The 20,686-nt window shown below is 44.9% G+C and overlaps 2 protein-coding genes across 4 annotated transcripts in view; one reads left to right on the top strand and one right to left on the bottom strand.

Annotated features, from left to right (window-relative positions):
* LOC121326953 (sterol carrier protein 2-like) overlaps positions 1-13,615 on the bottom strand; it is a 16,223-nt gene extending 2,608 nt beyond the window's left edge. Inside the window, exons 1-14 of one of the 3 annotated variants that reach the window (XM_041270621.1) lie at positions 13,453-13,605; positions 11,491-11,548; positions 11,196-11,267; positions 10,765-10,896; positions 10,304-10,368; positions 9,959-10,085; positions 9,520-9,583; positions 9,352-9,438; positions 8,584-8,734; positions 8,175-8,322; positions 6,470-6,577; positions 4,082-4,235; positions 1,526-1,622; positions 572-701 (exon numbers count right to left, since the gene is read on the bottom strand). In XM_041270621.1, coding sequence (XP_041126555.1) covers positions 572-701; positions 1,526-1,622; positions 4,082-4,235; positions 6,470-6,577; positions 8,175-8,322; positions 8,584-8,734; positions 9,352-9,438; positions 9,520-9,583; positions 9,959-10,085; positions 10,304-10,368; positions 10,765-10,896; positions 11,196-11,267; positions 11,491-11,548; positions 13,453-13,503 — 1,444 coding nt within the window. In that variant the 5' untranslated portion in view covers positions 13,504-13,605. Of the gene's footprint in view, positions 1-571; positions 702-1,525; positions 1,623-4,081; positions 4,236-6,469; positions 6,578-7,866; positions 7,889-8,174; positions 8,323-8,583; positions 8,735-9,351; positions 9,439-9,519; positions 9,584-9,958; positions 10,086-10,303; positions 10,369-10,764; positions 10,897-11,195; positions 11,268-11,490; positions 11,549-13,452 lie in introns of those variants that run through there. The other 2 variants (XM_041270622.1, XM_041270623.1) reach the window with 2 other exon arrangements.
* Positions 13,616-13,789: 174 nt separating this feature from the next.
* On the top strand, positions 13,790-18,108 carry cpt2 (carnitine palmitoyltransferase 2). Its single transcript, XM_041270617.1, has 5 exons — positions 13,790-14,359; positions 15,177-15,257; positions 15,513-15,619; positions 16,129-17,436; positions 17,679-18,108. Exons 1-5 carry the CDS (start codon positions 14,163-14,165, stop codon positions 18,008-18,010), a joined length of 2,025 nt encoding a protein of 674 aa, XP_041126551.1. The 5' UTR covers positions 13,790-14,162; the 3' UTR covers positions 18,011-18,108.
* Positions 18,109-20,686: the final 2,578 nt, after the last annotated feature.

A 20,686-nucleotide genomic window follows, 5' to 3' on the forward strand; every position in this document is an offset into this window, starting at 1 on the left:
CAAAAACCACAAGAGATAAACAACATTTGTGAATTTGTCAACATTAGCAGTGCTCTGTGAAAATGAAATTCTCAAAGTGGCAACAAATCACTCAACTGAAGTTCCTGTTTGTTAGCCAATTAAAATTGGCTTCAAATGAAAGCAGCTGAACAATCCAAACAATTGAATTTAAAAGGAACTGGAATTGAAAATGAGGAAGTGAGCCTAATCCTGCCTGCCAGGTCTGTAAATGCAGAAGAGGTAAACCAGCGTGACCTGTACCCTCCTCCTGAGCACGCCACACTGACATGCCTACACACGGGTACATCGGCTGCTTCCGATACAGAACAATATAGAAACACAAGTACCAGCTTAACCACGGTTGTGCAATCATAGAGAGAGCGAGAGTGATGAACCTGCATCTGTGCTCGGAGCTCTTGACTATAAAGAGAGTGACGAACCTGCATCTGTGCTTACAGCGCCCTTGAAGAGAGTGAAGAACCTGCATCTGTGCTCGGAGCCCTTGACTATAAAGAGAGTGACGAACCTGAATCTATGCTCGGAGCCCTTGATTATAAAGAGAGTGACGAACCTGCATCTGTGCTCACAGAGCCCTTGCCATTTTTCACATCCACAATCCACGTGCCCTCCTTGCCCCCAGGGCCGTCTTTCACTTTGAAGGCGAACACTCCTCCGATCTTCTTCACAAACTGATGGCCATCCTGCAAAGGCACGCAGGGAAAGCATAACGCCTGGGTTTAGCAGCAGCTACCCTTCCAAAGCAGAAACTCATGGAGCACCCTCACACTCAAGCAAAGTATCAGGGACCAGTGCATCTGACACCTGCAGGGATGGAAATAAACATCCCACTGCACAGCAGTTTGATCCATTCCTGGTTTTACTTTGAGTTTAACAAGACACACATGAGCTTGTTACCTATATACTGTGGCTAATCAAGCTTGTAGTAAAACCTAGAATGGGTGAAACTGCTATGCAATAAGAGTCTTATTTCCACCCCTGTAAAATGACAATCAAAACCCAAGAGGTTCCTAACTTTTAACAGTCTAACATAAAACAAACAGTCACAAAGGTCTCACTAACATAAAAGAAACATCATTATGTTTTGTTCCTAACAGAGTAGACTGCATCCAATAATAGTTCTAAATACATCCTGCTCATCACTTTCTTTGCATCTGTTCCTCCTTTCTTGTCTCTGCATCTTCCATTATGCCATGCGATATAAGACTGCCAATTTGTTTTTTTATATATAGTCACATTCAGCGCAGTTCTTTCATAAGCACGAATTTGAGCTAGGCACTGTATCCAGAATAACACAGAACTGAAGGTGGGGTTTAATAAATGAATAGATCAGCTTCACACACATGTGGGTTTAGAGGGATAACAAAAGATAGTCAGACCTGAATTATAAACCACTGAATTAATGAAACCTGTATTTCAGTAGCAACAAAAAAAAAAAAACAAGACTACAAAACCACAAATGATTTTATGCAATTATAAAACATTAAATTATTGCTTGTTGTTTTACCTCTTGCAGCTTCTTCTCAATCTCTTTAAAGACCATGTGTGCTTTAAAATCGCTTTGACAAGCTGCAGCATTGGTGTGCACAGCCTGGACTCGGGATCTAAAACACCAAATATCATCATCATCATCTTGGTTACTATTATTATTCTCAATGGCAGCAATAATTTAACTGGTTGACAAGAGTTTCCGAAACCAATACTCTTATTTTTTTCTTTCAGTACGATTGCCAGATGGATATAGTCTTGGTCTGTAGTACTGTACTGTTCTGTGTCTCTGCCTGAGCGTCATAAGAGTTGGAAAACCAAACAAAACTGAATTAGTGCTCTTAGTCACTTTCTCTAATTTGAGCTGACATTGCACGCAATGGGTGGGTCTGGCTTGTGTGTACTAGCACCAGGCACGTGACAGGACAGCCGAGGGGGGCGTGTGAGCTTGGTATTAAAACAGCACCCAAGGGACGCTGTGTAGCAGAGTAGCACACAGCACAACTAAAATGCTGCTTCTTTTACGACATGAAGCGATGAAAGGGATTGGAAACATCATGCTTGAAAATTAATGATTAAAAGTTAGATAGATGTTCTCTTTAATACAAAGAGAACCTTTATCCCATTTGGCAAATTCAAAAGTCTGGACTTTGTTTCAGCACACTGATGATCACAAGCCAAGGTCTACTGCTGCATGAGTGGGGGCTTTGTGTGATTGAGCCAGCTTTGAGTTGCTTTAAACGGTGTGGAAGCAATTAACCAAGGCACTGCAGCCCTTCAGAAGGAGGAAGGGAACAATACAAACCCATTCATAGTGTTGCTTACTCCCCGCGTCTCTTTAGAAGATGAAGAATAGTATTATTATCTCTTACATAGACTAGGGTGTGTGAACTATGCATCAGCTGCAGAGTCACTTACAACAACGTCTCACCCGAAAGACGGAGCACAAGGAGGTTAAGTGACTTGCTCGGGGTCAGACAATGAGTGAGCTGTGTTTTGAACCGGGGACCTCCTGGTTACAAGCCCTTTTCATTAACCACTGGACCACACAGCCTCCTTAATTATGCACTATGAATGACAGTTAAAGCAGGTTTGGCGTCAGTAGGTCAATCTCAATGCACAACTACAACCTGCTGTACTTAAATCTTAAAAGAACATGATGCAACCGTCCCGCTGTTGGAGGGTCCTGTATATGCTCAAACGTTTGAAAGTGTGTAATATGGCAGCCTGTGCAATTTGCTGAGCCAACCCATCAAACCAGAATACTGCAGAGCTCAGTGAACACACTGCAGGGGAGAGAGGGGTTCTCTGCTTCCATGAACTCAACTTTCACCTCAATAACCTTATCACTGATCCACTGTAAAACTAGCAGAGCTGCAGGCAAATCACTAACCCAGCACATTATTTATCTGAGGTATGGGTTGATTATCTGGTTTATTATCTTGTTTTTGAACTTGATTTAAAGCGAGGTCAAAAGAAACCCCAATGAAAATATCCGTGGTCTTACAGTGAGCCCGCTGACTAGAATTCAAACCTACAGCCTCAGTGTGTGAGCCACTGCTCCACAGCCAAGACGCTCCAGTGTTGAAAAATATTCTCAGCTCGACACACTCTCTAATCTTAATAAACTTGAAGGATTAAAATACAATCCTCAAACTGATCTGACTGTGCTTTCAATTTAAGTCTTGGCATTGCCCTTACAAAAACATCATGTTTCTTTAAAATGAACAAATAACTGCCACAGATTTGAAGCAACAAGGATCAAATTATTACATTTACAACCCCCCCCCCCCCCAAAAAAAAACTCTGCAAATAAAATAAACAGTATCACAGTTCCCCAGCTTAGAAAATGATATAAATAAATAAGCGCACCCCAGTAAGAGGTGGTGACAGCTCCAGTCTTATATTATTGTTACATGTGACATATGCCATCTCCTGCTAGCAGGAGGAGATCTGCTTTGAGTTCTACCTGTGTAATGCTCCCAATCCCTCACTGCAGGGCTCTGAAATTGATAGTTTGCCTTTAAGATGAAGTCTCATTAAGTCTCACAACCAGTTCTGTGCATGTGCTGTACTGAGCTCTCTGCATATTTGCTGACAGTTTAATAGATGAAGGTCAGTTTATTAGATGCGATAACCTCATCAAGCTTTAGCAGCAAAACACACTCTTGTATATACTATAGAACCAACAACATTAACATTTTCAACGAGACACAATCTTTACGTGTGAGAATTAGATTTTCGGTACTCAATAATATTAAGCACTTTTTGTATGTGTTGTCTATTTCAGCCACTGGATGTTGAGCCTTTACTTTGCACGTCCTTGTAACATACAGTACAGTACCAAAATTGCATTCCCTGGCAGGCTATTTAAAGCAATAACCCTTTTAAATCCAAAAACGTTTTGTACAGACAAAAACTAGTCTGTACTGTACAGCGCGTAAACACGATAAAGAACCACGAGCCTCTTTGTATAACAATACAGTAATGTATGTTATTTAACGAGTTTGAACAGGCGCTTTCAGATTGTGCAACGCTAATTGTCGATATCCAGTTATAACAACCCCCACCTCACCTTGCACCCTGAGGGAAGCCCATTCTGTAGAGAGTGACGACCACGGCTCCGCCAAGGCCTATGTTATGCTGCAGAGCAACCTTTGCACCAGGAACCTGCCTCTTCCCAGCTTCCCCTCGCAGCTGCCAGCACAGCTCGGCACACTGGGCCAGGCCTGGCCAATCGATCAGACAGAGAGAAAAAGAAAAAAAGAGAGCGAAAAATAAAACCAACACTGCTAATGCAACAAGTATACGCTGGGCTATATGTTAATACCTTTGAAAATAAATAAATAAAAGTTCACTTGGCAGGTCTGGGTTGATGCAATCATAAATTATACAACGTTTTCTTTAAGTAAAGCTTAGAGAACGGGAACCACGCGTTTTCGTGTTTCTTCCCGATATTAAATTAAATTTAAGCAGAATGTTGGAAAGCAAGTGATAGTTTTGATATTATAATAATATATTAATATTCAAACGGCACAATTGGGACTTAATTATAGACGGGTTGCAGGTCGACCTGCAGTTTAGGAGTATAACCAGCAGGTGTCACTAAAACGCAATTGTGTTTTACAATTCCTATCATGGAATATTGGCACAGTACAGTAGTCCCCCAATAAAATCCAATTTAGTGTGACTCATGATCCGAAGATACACACTGAAAACGGACTGATATTGGACACCACGGGACCTGCTGTCAGAGAGGTGTGGCGAGGATCGGACGCCACGGGACCTGCTGTCAGAGAGGTGTGGCGAGGATCGGACGCCACGGGACCTGCTGTCAGAGAGGTGTGGCGAGGATCGGACGCCACGGGACCTGCTGTCAGAGAGGTGTGGCGAGGATCGGACGCCACGGGACCTGCTGTCAGAGAGGTGTGGCGAGGATCGGACGCCACGGGACCTGCTGTCAGAGAGGTGTGGCGAGGATCGGACGCCACGGGACCTGCTGTCAGAGAGGTGTGGCGAGGATCGGACGCCACGGGACCTGCTGTCAGATCTCCATCGTTTGCACCTCATGGGTTAATGAAAGTGATAGCGGGAAGGGGAGGTGTGGGGCTGGACAGGACAAGAAAAAGGATGATGGAAGGATACAGGGGGGAGAGAGAGAGAGGAGAGGTGATATTGTGGAAGACAGAGAGCCTGGTGAGGTGTGTCAGTGTGTGCATGTATGTTTGTCCGTGTGTGTGTGTGATGCAGAACACTAGATGCTGTATTTTGCAGATGAAGCTACTTTAATACCATGAATGACTGGGAGTAGAAAACATCAGAGGATCTCATCAGTCTAATGGAGCTGATGAACTCTAACCTTCTAAGCTTGTGATGCACAGGGTGGGGGAGGGGGGTTCACGTCACACATGATGGTGGGATTACTCAGACAACACAATTCATATTGCAATACAACACAGCCCAGAGGAAACCCAAAATATGATGTCCTAGCAGTTAAAGCTGGGAGGCAGTGTAGCCTAGGGGTTAGAGCTGTGGACTAGGAGGCAGGATGGTCCATGTGCTTGGAAAGGTGTGTCAGATTTAATCATGTGTGTCTTCAAAAGAGAAATCGCCAAGAATCAATGAATCACTGTTCTGATCTGGTCTATGCAGATGTCAGCTGAAGAGAATGATGCTTCTGTTTGATTCTTGTCACAATGTTATAAAATACTGTGCCGTAGCTTGTGGCATGCTATGGAATGTACAAGACATGAAAACAGGACATGCTTCTAAATTACCGTTAAACCCCTACAACTGGTTTCTGCTACTGACCATTTCAATATGAATATTTCATCCATTGTAGAGTCGCGGTTTTACATAGCTCTTTATGACAGTGAAAAAAACAAGACAGCCACAGACGAGCTCTAGCCAAGATCACAACCTTTAGCAAGGGTAAAGATGCCCTCTGCTGGTTATAGATTAACAGTTTGACAATGTTCCAATAAAGGTTCTGACAGGTTTAAAGGTGAATGGGGAACCATATGCATGCCACAGTGTACAGAGACTAATTCAAGAAACAATACCAGTAAAGCTGAACAAGCAGTTTGAAAGTGAATACAGCCGTCAACAACATTATTTAGTGGGTGTTTTAGTAACTTATAAGGTTTTTAAATTAATTAAAAAACATTTATCCATATACTTTTTTTAAATATTATTTCACATACAGGAAATCTGTACAAACAAAAAATGAATAAAAAAATATATATATAAAAATTAAAACGAATTTTGAGTTTTTGTGGTTTGAACGATATCTTAAGAGGGCTGAAGTTGTTTGGAGCTTTCAGAGTGAATGAGTCCTACAGGTTGGAGCTTCAGAAGTGTGGATGGGTCCTTTAGAGATTTTATGGAGTGTCTATGTTAGGGTGCCCGTCTGCGCTGGTGTGCCCGTCTGTGTTGGCGTACCTGCCTGCCCTGACGTGCTTACCTGTGGCTCCCAGGGGGTGTCCCTTTGAGATGAGTCCTCCGCTGGGGTTCACAACCCACTTCCCCCCATACGTGTTGTCTCCACGGTCTATCAGCTCCCCAGCTTTCCCTAAGAAACACAATCACATTTTCCTCAAGAACCACAGCAGCTTGAAGAATACATACATGTCTATTCAACCTGAAACTAAAGAGACCTACTGTAGTCTCACAGACGGAATTCTTCAATGTCACTGATCCTACGCTGAGGACTCAGTAAGTAAGCTGCTGTTTTTTCATCTTTCTCGTGCCATGCTCTGTTAGAGATGCTTGTTTTTATACTATTGCCACACCAATAAAACTTTTTTAAAATTATCCAAACCAAAACCCACAAATAAAATGTGCGTTAACTTGAAATGAATATCTCAGTACCACAAGCCTGAGATTCAAAGTGTCACTGAGCCCAATCGTTTACATTTCACCATTACATATCCAGTACTGGATAAGCATTGCTTGTGTGTGTTGCTGACCTACTCTGTTATTTAAACCACTGAATTTTGTGCATGTCCTTTTATTGCAAAAATACAATTATAATGCAAAACATTTTTAAAAAATTGCATTCATTTGCAAGCTATTTAAATACAATCCATATACATTTTATGAAGGTCGTCTGGCAGACAAGTGCAGTTCAGTTATAGCCCCACTGTTTCTTTAGTGTCTCTTGAATATAAGCCCAAAGTGAGAGATAATATAGAAAGTTCTACCAAACACACGTCGCTACGTTGCTATGATATTCTTTTCATTTACATCATTGGACACTTTAAATACAATTAAACTGTCCCTCAGAACAGCAGAGCATATGAAAGTCCTCTCTACCATCCCTAAGGCACATACCTTCAGCACACAGCTCAAGAGCTTCGTACAGGATCAGCACATACCTTCAGCACACAGCTCAAGAGCTTCGTACAGGATCAGCACATACCTTCAGCACACAGCTCAAGAGCTTCGTACAGGATCAGCACATACCTTCAGCACACAGCTCAAGAGCTTCGTACAGGATCAGCACATACCTTCAGCACACAGCTCAAGAGCTTCGTACAGGATCAGCACATACCTTCAGCACACAGCTCAAGAGCTTCGTACAGGATCAGCACATACCTTCAGCACACAGCTCAAGAGCTTCGTACAGGATCAGCACATACCTTCAGCACACAGCTCAAGAGCTTCGTACAGGATCAGCACATACCTTCAGCACACAGCTCAAGAGCTTCGTACAGGATCAGCACATACCTTCAGCACACAGCTCAAGAGCTTCGTACAGGATCAGCACATACCTTCAGCACACAGCTCAAGAGCTTCGTACAGGATCAGCACATACCTTCAGCACACAGCTCAAGAGCTTCGTACAGAATCAGCACATACCTTCAGCACACAGTCCCAGAGCTTCGTACAGGATCAGCACATACCTTCAGCACACAGCTCAAGAGCTTCGTACAGGATCAGCACATACCTTCAGCACACAGCTCAAGAGCTTCGTACAGGATCAGCACATACCTTCAGCACACAGCTCAAGAGCTTCGTACAGGATCAGCACATACCTTCAGCACACAGTCCCAGAGCTTCGTACAGGATCAGCACATACCTTCAGCACACAGCTCAAGAGCTTCGTACAGGATCAGCACATACCTTCAGCACACAGCTCAAGAGCTTCGTACAGAATCAGCACATACCTTCAGCACACAGTCCCAGAGCTTCGTATGTGATCAGCTCATTGGCAGAGAAGCAGTCATGAAGCTCGATCACATTGACATCCGTGGGGCGCAGACCAGCCTTCTCAAAGCACCGCTGGGCAGCCAGCCGAGTCATATCGAAGCCCACCTGCAGGATTCAAACAGGGAGGGAGGGGTGACTCTGCCACATCGACTCACCAGTCACTACTGTCAATACCCCTCAACCCTGAGCTAACAGCCAGCCCTGCCTTTCAGAGTTTCACATCGGAAGGGGATTTTATTCACACTCTTTCTTGCCTTTTTATCCTACATTAAATCCTAGGGCCCTTTTTTGAAACCAGTGCAAAAGCAAAGGCAAGTTTTCAGAGATTTTGTTTTCATAATTTGAACAGCATAATGGAAGTCCCACCATTTTCATGCAGCTGTTTTCCTCAAAGGAGCTGGAGAGATCGGTCACCATCTCCTGGGCTAGGATCTCCACAGCCTTCCCCTCCAAGCCATGCCTCCTCACGAAGTCCTCGCTGGCCAGGACAGCGGCTCCAGCACCGTCCGACGTGGGGCTTCAAGGAGTGAGAAGACAGAGCACTCAATCAGAACAGAGGAAAGCCCAGCCTCGCTGCCACAACACAGTGGAACAATTGCCAGGCATCCTTGCTTCCACAACACAGAGGAATACTGGGCAGGCACCCTCACTGCCACGGCACAGTGGAACAATGGGCAGGCACCCTCGCTGCCACGGCACAGTGGAACAATGGGCAGGCACCCTCGCTGCCACGGCACAGTGGAACAATGGGCAGGCACCCTCGCTGCCACGGCACTGTGGAACAATGGGCAGGCTGGTTGGATGTTATAATCCAGAACAGAAGTAGTATATAGAATGCAGATACGACTGTGGCTTCAAGCAGAGAGGACATTTACTTTAGCAGTCAAACAGCTATGTATTTATTTAGGGTTTCATTTCCAGCATGTCAAAATGTGTTCATTTTGCAAGTTGGCACCTATAATGGCTGCATGCGATTCAATTTACAATCAGTGGCATTCCAAAGACGAAAGCTGATAAACTAACTAAGTCAGGCTGACTCTCCTAAAAATGCAGAGTGTACTGCCTGGTTCTTGTTGCAATGGCTCTGCTCTGCCTTCAAAAGGCACTGTGATGTAATAATAACAGCCTGCTTACCAGCACTGGAGGAGAGTCAGGAATTCATAGACTTTTCGGGACTTCAGCACCTGATCCAGGCTATACTGGTCCTGAAACTGGGAGTACCTAGCACACAGAACGGCTCAGTTAGGCTCAGTTTTTCTCCCCCTTTGCAATTGTATTACATGTCATTGCCAAAGTACTTACGGGTTGTTGGTGGAATGCTTGTGGTTCTTCCAGGCTATCTTTGCAAAGTGCTCAGGTTTGGTGCCTGTAATTATGAAAGCACAACACTTCACAATGGAGACATAAGATACAGGTTCTAGTCCTCAAACATGCCGGGATTAAATAGGAAAACTAATCAACAAGAACATTAAGTTCTCAAATTTGTGCGTTACACAATTAACTTGTATTTACAGGCATAAACCCTTCATGTAATGCTAAGAGAATTAAATAATGAACGTTTCCTTGGAAAACACTCCCGACTGGCCATGCTGAACAAACAGAGAGCCAGGGTCGAGGTCCTGGATGAGAGTGCCAGAGTTCATTCACAAAACCTGGCAGAGAAGCCAGTTCAGTCACAAGCTGTCTTTGACAATGTTAACTGTTGCCTCACTGTCTCACTCCACAGTGTGGTGAACCGTACCGTATTTCTCCATGTGCTCCCTGCCGGCGTTCCCGAACATCTGGGGTGCAGCGGGAGCAGCAGCCATCCCGTACCGATTGATCATGACCTCCATGTGCTTATCCATGGGGTTCGTCCGGTCCATGTACTGCATAGCAGAGAGAGATTTCAGCTTAATGTCATGTAACTGCAGTATTTCCCCAGCACATTACACAATCATATTGGCACAAAAGGGGGTTTCTGTTTATTCTGCTGGGAGAGGAGTGTTAACTTCAGAGAGGTGAGGAGTCATCACTGAGCTCAGTGCCAGCGCTCTCGGACACTGTGCTGCTGTGCCTTCAGGAAGTGGTGAAAACGAGCCCCTACCTTGGAGGTGAGAGAGCCTCTCTCCATTTTCTCAAAGCCCAGAGCGAGGGTGCAGTCAGCCAGTCCTGGAAGAAAAAGGGGAAACAGATTACTGGATTTCTAGCGCACTGTATGTAGCAGATGCACACATTCAAATGACTAGTGCATGACAAGTATTCAAGTATGGACTTTGCAAAATAACTTGGTATTGAACAGGGCCAGTGTGGTACAGAATATACAGGGTGTGCCATCATTGTTAAGACCGGCTGTTTATTTCTTTTAGGTTTGAAGTGTTTGTAAGCAAAGAGGAGCAAAGTCAGCCAGTACACCCATGTACCTCTATGCTTTTAATAAGCGCTTGTGCCCCATGTATTGAAGCATGAACACCACAGTGCAGAAATGATGAAATCAGACCTTTTATGGGTCCAGGCAGCCTGGGCACTGACAGTACAGAGAGCCAGCCTGGCTGTGTGCCAGCTTACCTCCCTGCACCAGCTGGCGTGCCATGAAGAGCGCGGTGGAGCCAGTGGAGCAGTTGTTGTTGACGTTGATGATGGGAATTCCTGTCAGCCCCAGGCTGTGATAGACTGCCCGCTGCCCACAGGTCGAGTCCCCTGCAGTCAGATTAAAGAGCACACGTCACTCACACTGATATACCTTCTACTGCACAACCTGGGGAGGTCAAGATGATACTGATATGGGTTACGAGGGGGAGAACCCTGGTTCTATTACTTTCTCTTCTAAGACACTACAGACACGCTCTCCAACCTGCTCACTTAACCAACCGGCTGCTTCCCCTAATGATTGACATGCTTTGCAGCCAGTCACAGTGGCAGGCTCCTCCCCAGTAGAATCTTCACAAATGGGTCAGGGGGGATTGACCCCAGGAAACAGATAAAACAGACAAGCTTACCATACACGTAGCCCACACAGGCCTGCTCCACTGCAGAATAGGGAATCCCAGCATCGGCTAATGCTTTCTGACCTGAAAGCAGCAAGGCAGGGGCAGAGGAGTTACAGTATTGAAAACTAGCGTGACACTTACTACACTACCGGCCTTCAAAGACACCTTTTCATACGCTGCTGTGAGGATGACTTTTTTGTTGGATCTAACTGCATTAAAATGATCAGCTTCTTGCACTGTGTGTACAATTGAATAGTTGGTTTAAAACCAAAAGCAGAATGAGGTCAGGCTGCAGTACTGTTACCTGCTTCTCTGGCCATATCAGGGTAGTCAAAATCCTCTCGGGCACCGGGTTTCTCAAACTGGAAGAAAAAAACAAGGACAGAAGACTGAGGCTTGCTACTGGGCCTGTACACAGTAAAATCTTTCTATTATTTTTATTAGTTACAGTCAGTGGTGTAGTCCTAAGTCTTAAACTACTGGAATGCCAATTCAAATCTAGATTTTTCTAAAACATTGTTTTGTGCTTTACAGTGCTTACCTGTGCATTACCGTGCCGCCACTGTGCTTTATTACACTTTGCTTTTATCATGGGGAAACTTTTACAAGGGTTGAACGCGAGATGAAAAGCACAGGAGGCTTGTGAATTTGCCCGCTGAGTCACCCTGCCCCCTGCAGTTTGTGTTGTTTTTTTCATTCACTTCAGAAACAGCAATCAAACTGCTGCAGTGTGTGCAAAGGGCATTGTGAAATAATGGGCTGATGTTGCACTGTTACCTGTATCTGTGTTCTTGACCTATCTGTGTGGGGACAAAGTTCAAGATGCCATGAATTCTGACTACTGGAGTTCAGCTCAAAGTCTGTCACGCCAAGAGCAATACCCAGCACCTCAAAAACCATGACCCAGAAACTAATACCCCCAGAACATTACAGCACTGCAGAACATCAGGCTGTAGATCCAGAAACATTACAGCACTGAAGAACATCAGTCTGTAGATCTACAAACTAGTACCCTCAGAATATCACAGCACTGCAGAACATCAATCTGAGACATTACAGCACTGCAGAACATCAATCTGAGACATTACAGCACTGCAGAACACCAATCTGAAACAATACAGCACTGCAGAACACCACTCTGAAACAATACAGCACTGCAGAACACCACTCTGAAACATTACAGCACTGCAGAACACCACTCTGAAACATTACAGCACTGCAGAACACCACTCTGAAACATTACAGCACTGCAGAACAGAAACATTACAGCACTGCTGAAACATTACAGCACTGCAGAACACCACTCTGAAACATTACAGCACTGCAGAACACCACTCTGAAACATTACAGCACTGCAGAACACCACTCTGAAACATTACAGCACTGCAGAACATCAATCTGAAACATTACAGCACTGCAGAACATCAATCTGTAGATTCAGAAAGTCTATTTCTAATACACTGACTGGGGTAGTCTTTACGCTGTGCATTCATGTAGGTTTGGGTCAACAATAAACTATGTTATATAAAACAAAGCACAATGATAATCGTGTTGAATAACACATTCAGTATTAGTTACAAGTTCTACTGGTGTAGATGTAGAACGATCACAGATAGTGTATGCGATAAAACACGTTATACAGAATTGATCTGTGCATTTACACTATTTTTGCACCTCCACTGATTGCTGTATTTATGAAAGGGCCACATGGTTTTTAATATAAATAGTATTCTAAATACATTAAATAATGAATATGGTATTCCATCTGTGCTCATTTTACTATGCTACTGAAAATGTTAATATTTACTTATTCTTTTGACGAACTTAATATTTAAAGTATAACATAGGATCGATCTAGCAACATATTGCATTTACAATGTACAATAAACGTGCAGCAAAAGTATTATTATTATTATTATTATTATTATTATTATTATTCTCTGTCTAACTATGGAGACCAGACTAGCAAGTTTTGTACTTGGTTTCTTTTCAGCATTGCCAAATGAACTGTGCAATACAGATTTGTGTTGAAATACACGCTGCAGTGCGTTATCTGAACTGCGGCATTGTTTAAATGCACAGCTGACAGTGCGCTATAGTTATGAAGTAAACAGTACAATCCCCACAACAAGCAACACTACAGTGCACTGTTACACTGAAGTGTCTTACAGAGCTGAACACAGTGCATCGTAACCAGCGACGACTGACACGTCTTTCCAAAACAAGCACAGCGATTATTAAAACTATTCTACTTATAATTCTCTACCTTAGTCATGCCCACTCCCACCACAAACACCCTACGACTCGACGGTGCCATCTTTGCAGACTGTCTTGCAGAGTAAATCAGCTGTGCTCGAAGAAGGAAAGTCGCGACTGAACGGCACCGTGCTGCGTAGTGCTGCTTTTAAGAATGCGAAACAGCGTATTGAAAAACACGTATCCCTGTAACACGCCGTCCAATCTGTGACAAAGTTCATCCCTAGTCTTAAAGGCAAACTACACCCCGTTTGAAAATGTAGAACTGCTGGTTTAGCTTAAACTGCCCCAGTAGGATCACGACGCGTGTTTTATAAGAGATTTCCTGTCTGTTTGTTTTTTGTTTAGATTGTGAAGTGTCACTGTAGGTGTATTTAAAATGGTTAACCCTACATCCGTATTGTAACTCTATACGACGGCAGTACTATAACATTGCGTTGTAGTTTTACATTGTGTTTTCAGCGGGCACGACTGTGTGTGACACCGCGATTACATCCTGCACGGTCTGTTCAAGATCACTGCCAAATGAAGGGGGCGGTCAAACCGAAAGAGCACAGGGTACAAGCAAGCAATTGAACTGTAAATGATTAAAGCAGGGCTAACAATTCGCTTCTGAACAACGTACAACAACCCAGCGACCGCCTCGTCTTGTGTTTTGAGCCGGCTGTATTGTTTGGTATTGTAATAGCGGTGAGTTCGTGTGCCCAGCAGGCTGTGGGCATGGCTAGCTTGCGAGCTCTCCCGATGAATGCAGTGTTCAGTAAATCGGGAACACTTCCGTACCTCGCCTGTGCGTTTGCAGCGCCTGGTTCGTGCATGCGAAGACATGGATACAGCACGAAAAGTAAAGATGAGACAGCAGATACACTGCACAGGAGCATCGTCCCGACCATGCACTACCAGAAGAGCTTGCCCAGGTGAGAGAGTCTACACTATTTTGTGAAAAAGAAGACCGTAGATGAAGCACTTTGCCCTGGTTATGTAGTGACCTGCAGGCACAAGAACCGCACATAACATCACACTAAATGCGGCTCATTTTATAATCGTACATATGCAATGCTTAGTGCGCAAAACCAACAACAGCGAGACACTGGTTTAATTAAACGGATGCATCTGTGCAGTGTACAGACCGTTTAGAAACATCAAGCACACCTGCCTGCTTTGGTACACCGTGTATTTACAGAGGCACTCATTCACTGGCAGTCGGCTGCCAAGTTAAAACTGGATTGAAAGGAGTCTGTTGACTCGGTTCAGAGTGCAGTCAGTATGTAGGCGAAAGAGCAACTCTGGAGGGAAGGGGTGGCGATCTGGTCCTTGTTTGGGCTTGTGGTGTTGCATACAAATACTTCCCTCTTGCAACATAAATAAAATTGCAATTTCTCATTGTTTTGATATCACTTCAGTTACTGTGTCCAGTTGTGTTTTGTAAATGAACTCATAACATGGGGCATCTCTAATTAATTGTGTGCTGGGATGTAAATAAGACAATTTCACTCAATCACCCATTCCAGGTTTTACTAGGAGCAAGCTCAGGGGTGTCTTGTTAAACTCGCAGTAAAACCAGGAATGGATCACACTGCTCTGCAGTGGGCTCTTATTCCCGTCCCATATATATAATTATATATATATATATATATATATATATATATATATATATATGTATATGTATATGTGTTTGTGTAATGTTTATAATAGCGGTGTCTGAGCTTCAGGAGTTGACTTTTTGTTCGCTAGGTTGCCTGTTCCAAAGCTGGAAGACACGATTAGACGATACCTTGCAGCCCAGAGACCGCTCCTGGACGATGAACAGTACAGGTGAGGCTCGGCTCATTAACAGGGAACAACCCTTACATCACATCTATACTTTTACATACGTCTGTAGAACCACTGTTTGAGTTGCAAGAACAGCTCTGTGTAAACGGTGCGTGAGAACATAGGCAGTATAAAAATCTTGTTGGCCGTCTTGATGAAGGGACTCATTTGGATGTTTCAGTAGCTGTTGTAGTTCCATTGCCCTGGGGGTGAACTGATGCCCTTTCCCCTGGCCCCTGTCTCTCTGTGTCCCTGCAGTAAGACTGAGCAGCTGGCTCAGAGTTTACAGAGTGGTGCTGCCAAGGAGCTCCATGAAGAACTGGTCTCTCAGGACAAGAAGAACAAGCACACCAGTTACATATCCGGTGAGCTCCGCTTGGCTGCCTCATTCTCTCCAGTTTACTCGTTCAGGTGTTAGTGACAATCAGGTATCTAGTAATGTGTGCCTGTAAGTCCATTGCTAGTAATGCTTACAAAACTGTATGTTGGTTTGTAATCTTCAACAGAATCTGAACATGCAACATACAGGATTAATAGATCATCAAAAAAATGTCAAGTAATAAACATTAACTTTTTGGTGATTAAGGCTTTGGAAAAATGCATACTATTCCAATAATACATACATGAAACAGAAAAAAAAACATACTTTTCAGCATGTATAACAAAATATATGCACTTTTTTCAGTTGGTACCATTTATTAAAATATTTGTTTATTTTAGAAATGTGGCCGTACCTGTGGCTTTTTAATTGCCAGTTAGTTCCCTGTAAGAACATTCATTCTTGCTGTCTTCAGTTAATGCTCTTGGGATAACACTGGTTGTAAATGTCCGTGCTGCATATTCTTTATTAAGGCTTGAACCCATCCCTTCCTAGGTCCTTGGTTCGACATGTACCTGTCAGCTCGCGAGTCAGTGGTGCTGAACTTTAACCCCTTCATGTCCTTCAACCCTGACCCTAAGCCCGAGTACAACGAGCAGCTGTTGCGAGCCACTAACATGGTGGTGTCGGCCGTGCGCTTCATGAAGACGCTGCGCAGCGGCCTGCTGGAGCCCGAGGTCTTCCACCTGAACCCGGCTAGGAGCGACACCGACAGCTTCAAGCGGCTCATCCGCTACGTGCCGGCCTCCCTGTCCTGGTACGGGGCCTACATGGTCAACGCCTACCCCCTGGACATGTCTCAGTATTACCGGCTCTTCAACTCGTCCCGCATCCCCAAGGAGGGCCGCGACGAGCTCTTCACAGACCAGAGGGCCAGGCACCTGCTGGTCATGCGGAAGGGTCACTTGTATGTCTTTGATGTCCTGGACCAAGACGGGAATTTGGTGAAGCCGGGAAAGATCCAAGCCCACCTGAAGTTCATCCTCTCTGACCCCACCCCGGCCCCAGCTTTCCCCCTGGGTTTTCTGACCAGTGAGGACCGTAACGTCTGGGCTGGGCTTAGGCAGAAGCTCTTGGATGCTGGCAACCAGGAGGCCCTGAGGAAAGTGGACAGCGCCCTCTTCTGCCTGTGCTTGGACGATGAAGCCATGAAGGACCATATCCACACCTCGCACAACATGCTGCACGGCGATGGGCAGAACCGCTGGTTCGACAAATCGTTCAGCATCATCCTGGCACGCGACGGGACGGCTGCCATCAATTTCGAGCATTCTTGGGGGGACGGTGTGGCGGTTCTGCGCTTCCAGAATGAGGTTTTCAAGGACACTACCGAGCGGCCAGCGGTCAACCCGAGCTCCCATCCGGCAGTGGACGCCGATTCTTCATCCGCAGTCCAGAGACTCGACTTCCGTCTGGACGCGGCTCTCCGGGATGGGGTCAGCACAGCCAAGGAGCACTTCCAGGCGGCCGTCTCCAAGCTGACTATTGCCGCCATGGAGTTTCAGAAAGGGGGCAAGGAGACTCTGAAGAAGAAGAAGGTGAGCCCGGATGCCGTGGCCCAGCTGGCCTTCCAGATGGGCTTTCTGCGACAGTATGGTCAGACAGTGGCCACCTACGAGTCCTGCAGCACGGCCGCCTTCAAGCATGGCCGCACCGAGACGATCCGACCAGCGTCTATCCATACCAAGCAATGTAGCCACGCCTTCGTCAGGGAGCCGGGCAAGCACAGCGTGGATGAACTGCGCAAGATGGTGGAGCAGTGCTCCAAATACCACGGGCAGCTGACCAGGGAGGCCGCCATGGGTAGGTGACTTTACTTATCTGGGCAGGGGGACTGTCCGCTGCCACTCGTGAAGGTTCTCTGCGTTCCATTCAAAAACAGTTCAAGCATATTATATGTTCATCTGTTTTTTAGTTTTGCTTTTGTAACTACTTAATTTGATGCTTGAGAAATGTACATTTTTTGCACATTTACGATTCATAAACTTGTGCAGCCTTAGTTATATTGTCTGATAAACTATCCGTCACTTCTCATCCCCTCACAGGCCAAGGGTTTGACCGGCACCTCTTTGCAATGCGCTACTTGGCCAACTCCAAGGGTCAGGCCCTGCCAGCTTTTTACCAGGACCCGGCTTACGCAGCCATTAACCACAACATCCTGTCCACCAGCACGCTGACCAGCCCCGCGGTCAGCCTGGGCGGCTTCGCTCCGGTGGTCCCCGACGGCTTCGGGGTGGGCTACGGCGTGCACGACCACTGGATCGGCTGCAGCGTCTCCAGCTACCCGTCCCGCGACGTGCATGAGTTCCTGCAGTGCGTGCGCAAGTCCCTGGAGGACATCTTCACTGTGCTGGAGGGGAAGCCCATCGGCAGCTAGATCCACTGCCTGAGAGCTGTGAACACACGCCGGCACAGGGATGGAAATAAGACTCCTATTGCAGAGCAGTTTCACCCATTCCAGGTTTTACTACCAGCTTGATTAGCCAGTGTTTGTAGGTAACAAGCTCAGGTGTCTTATTCATAAAATCACAGTAAAACCAGGAATGGATCAAACTGCTGGGCAGTCTTATTTCCATCTCTGCTTCATCAGGAGTGCTGTGGTTCTGTAATGATACAGAAATGCATGAGTTCTGTAACTGCAAAGGGTTATTAGTCAGGCAATAGGTTCAATGTTCTTTTGAAAAAAATATGGCTATCATTTTTTTTCTCCTGAAATAATAAATACAATGCCAGGTATTTTCTCAACAGAAAAGGTGTTAGCTGCAGTTAGAATTTAACACAAGGTGAGCTTCAAGATCAGTGCTACTCATTTGTGGCTCTTTCAGTCCACTGTAGAGATACTACTAGTTTGCTCTGCACTACTTTTGAAGTACCGTATTGTAAATTTAACTCTGTATATGCATTACCTCTTAGCAATTTGAGACGGGTGCGTTTTCAAACTGTGCCTTAATAAACAGAATAAAAAGAAACGTAAGTTGTCACTTTTTGCATGATCTGTGGCTAGAAACAGCCCACGCCTCCCAATTGTCTGTATCAGATTGAACGTATTGCATTCTTTGTTAAAGTATAAAGCACCACACACAGCAACCCAGTCACTGTGATTGAGCGCTGCACAGCAAGCAGGTACTGCCACTAGGGGAAGTGCAGTGTTATTAAATGGGCTAAGTCACTATTCCACAGCTGCTTGAATTTGCACTGATTTCCGGTTGCTGTTGAATGAAATTAGGCCAGTAAATGCCTATAAACCCTTAGCTGAGTGTCAGTGCTTGTGTGGAGAGCTCAGTGTGCATAATTAAAGGGAGTGCTTTGTGCAGCTTACGTTTAACAAGTTTAAATGGGAAGGTTCTTTCCTGCAGAAGAATATAAATGCAATTCATTTTATGCCTTTTCTCACAATCTCAAATACTCATTTAAACAGCAATTCTGTGCAGTGCACCCAGACAAAGAGCCATGCAGACGTGCTAGGCTGGGAGTTTTATGTAATAATAAATAACTGGGTGTTTCTGACGGTTGGCAACAATAGAAATCTCGCTGCAGTTGTTATTGTGACACAGATGCAGTCTACAGTAAGTAGCCTTCAGCAGAACAGGGGGGCACTTCATAAAAGCACATCAGAAGACTCCATGTGTACAATTACTGATTTTTAATTCCTTTGCCCTTAAGAAACCATTTCTTTTTTTGTCAGGCTGATCATGTTTGCAATTTTACACAGTATTAAAAAATACCACGCCACGTTGATGGATTCATTGAGCAAAAATGAAATCCTTTATTTAGGCTGCAGCTTCCACAAGCATTCCCTCCATGAAGTAGCTTTTCCCTGGTGAAACATCCACCTGAACAGAATACAGGTAAGCAGTTCACCTGTGGTGTAATTCACACCCACCTGCTGTATTAAGATGGCAGTCTATACAATGAAGGATCTGATACTGCCTCAAAGCCCCACAGTTGTGGGTAAATTAAATATTCAGCTGGTCTGGCAATGCGAAGACCTGTTCGACAAAAGACACTGGTGAGTAAACTGGTGACTGTAGATTCCCACAAACTCTTTGGCTTTCTCGTCGTAGTCATTCCAGTCCTGGCAGGACCAAAGAGAAGATACTGAGCTGTGCAGAGGAGCTTGCTATAGTACACCCTGCTGCTCGGCTTGCGTGGGCTTTTTCCACAGGCTTCGCTTCCTACCATATACACATTCAGCAAAGTAAAAAACACTTCACGACTTTCCTGAATTCAGAATTGAGACGAACTCCAGCCAGTACTTACTCTTTCCTGTGGGTTAATTTCTGTGAATGGTGTTCCTGTCTCGGCTCCCTCTGCAGCAAAGCCAGCCTGAAAGCAAATCACACAACAATAACAACATGTAGGTGGAGAGCAGCACTCTGCATGGACTTCACCACTGAGATCTGCACCCAGTGGTTTAACCCTAAAGCATATACACGAGAAAGCACAACACGAGATGGGTGGAAATAAAGACTCCCATTGCATAGCGGTTTGAGCCATTACTGGTTTTAAAGATCTTCTTACCTGGGGCTGGAAATCCACAGGCTCCAGCCCCCTGCACTCAAATTGCACGATGGTCTTAAACCTCTCACTGTCCTCAGCCTAGAGACAGCATGACAGAAAACAAATGAAAGGATTATTATCCTTGTGGTTCATTTAGTTTTTGTATCCAGCTTCCCTGATCTAGAGTGCATTCGCTCCTGTGCGGTTATCTAACTCTCACGTATTGACAGTGTTTTCTGGTTATACCGTCTTGCCAAGTTTGAAATTTCTGGCTGTGAGCACCCAAGACAGTGAGCCACAGTACGCTCCCCTAGTCCAGCCTCCCACATGCCGATTGCACGAAGGCGCTGCTCACTTGACAGTGGCATATTGTTTTTTTTCTGTGATTTTCTTTATTGCTTTTATTCAAGCTTGCAATTCAACAGCTGAAATCACTCCATATCCAGCGTCCAATCAACTGTGTCACTAATTAGGTGATTAAGTGCATATGCTTCAGTCATAGTCACTTGTGTGTCATGGTCAAAGGTGAATGATCAAGTGAATAAAAAGAAAC

The sequence above is a fragment of the Polyodon spathula genome, chromosome 14 (assembly GCF_017654505.1).
Source record: "Polyodon spathula isolate WHYD16114869_AA chromosome 14, ASM1765450v1, whole genome shotgun sequence".
Lineage (NCBI taxonomy): Eukaryota > Metazoa > Chordata > Actinopteri > Acipenseriformes > Polyodontidae > Polyodon > Polyodon spathula.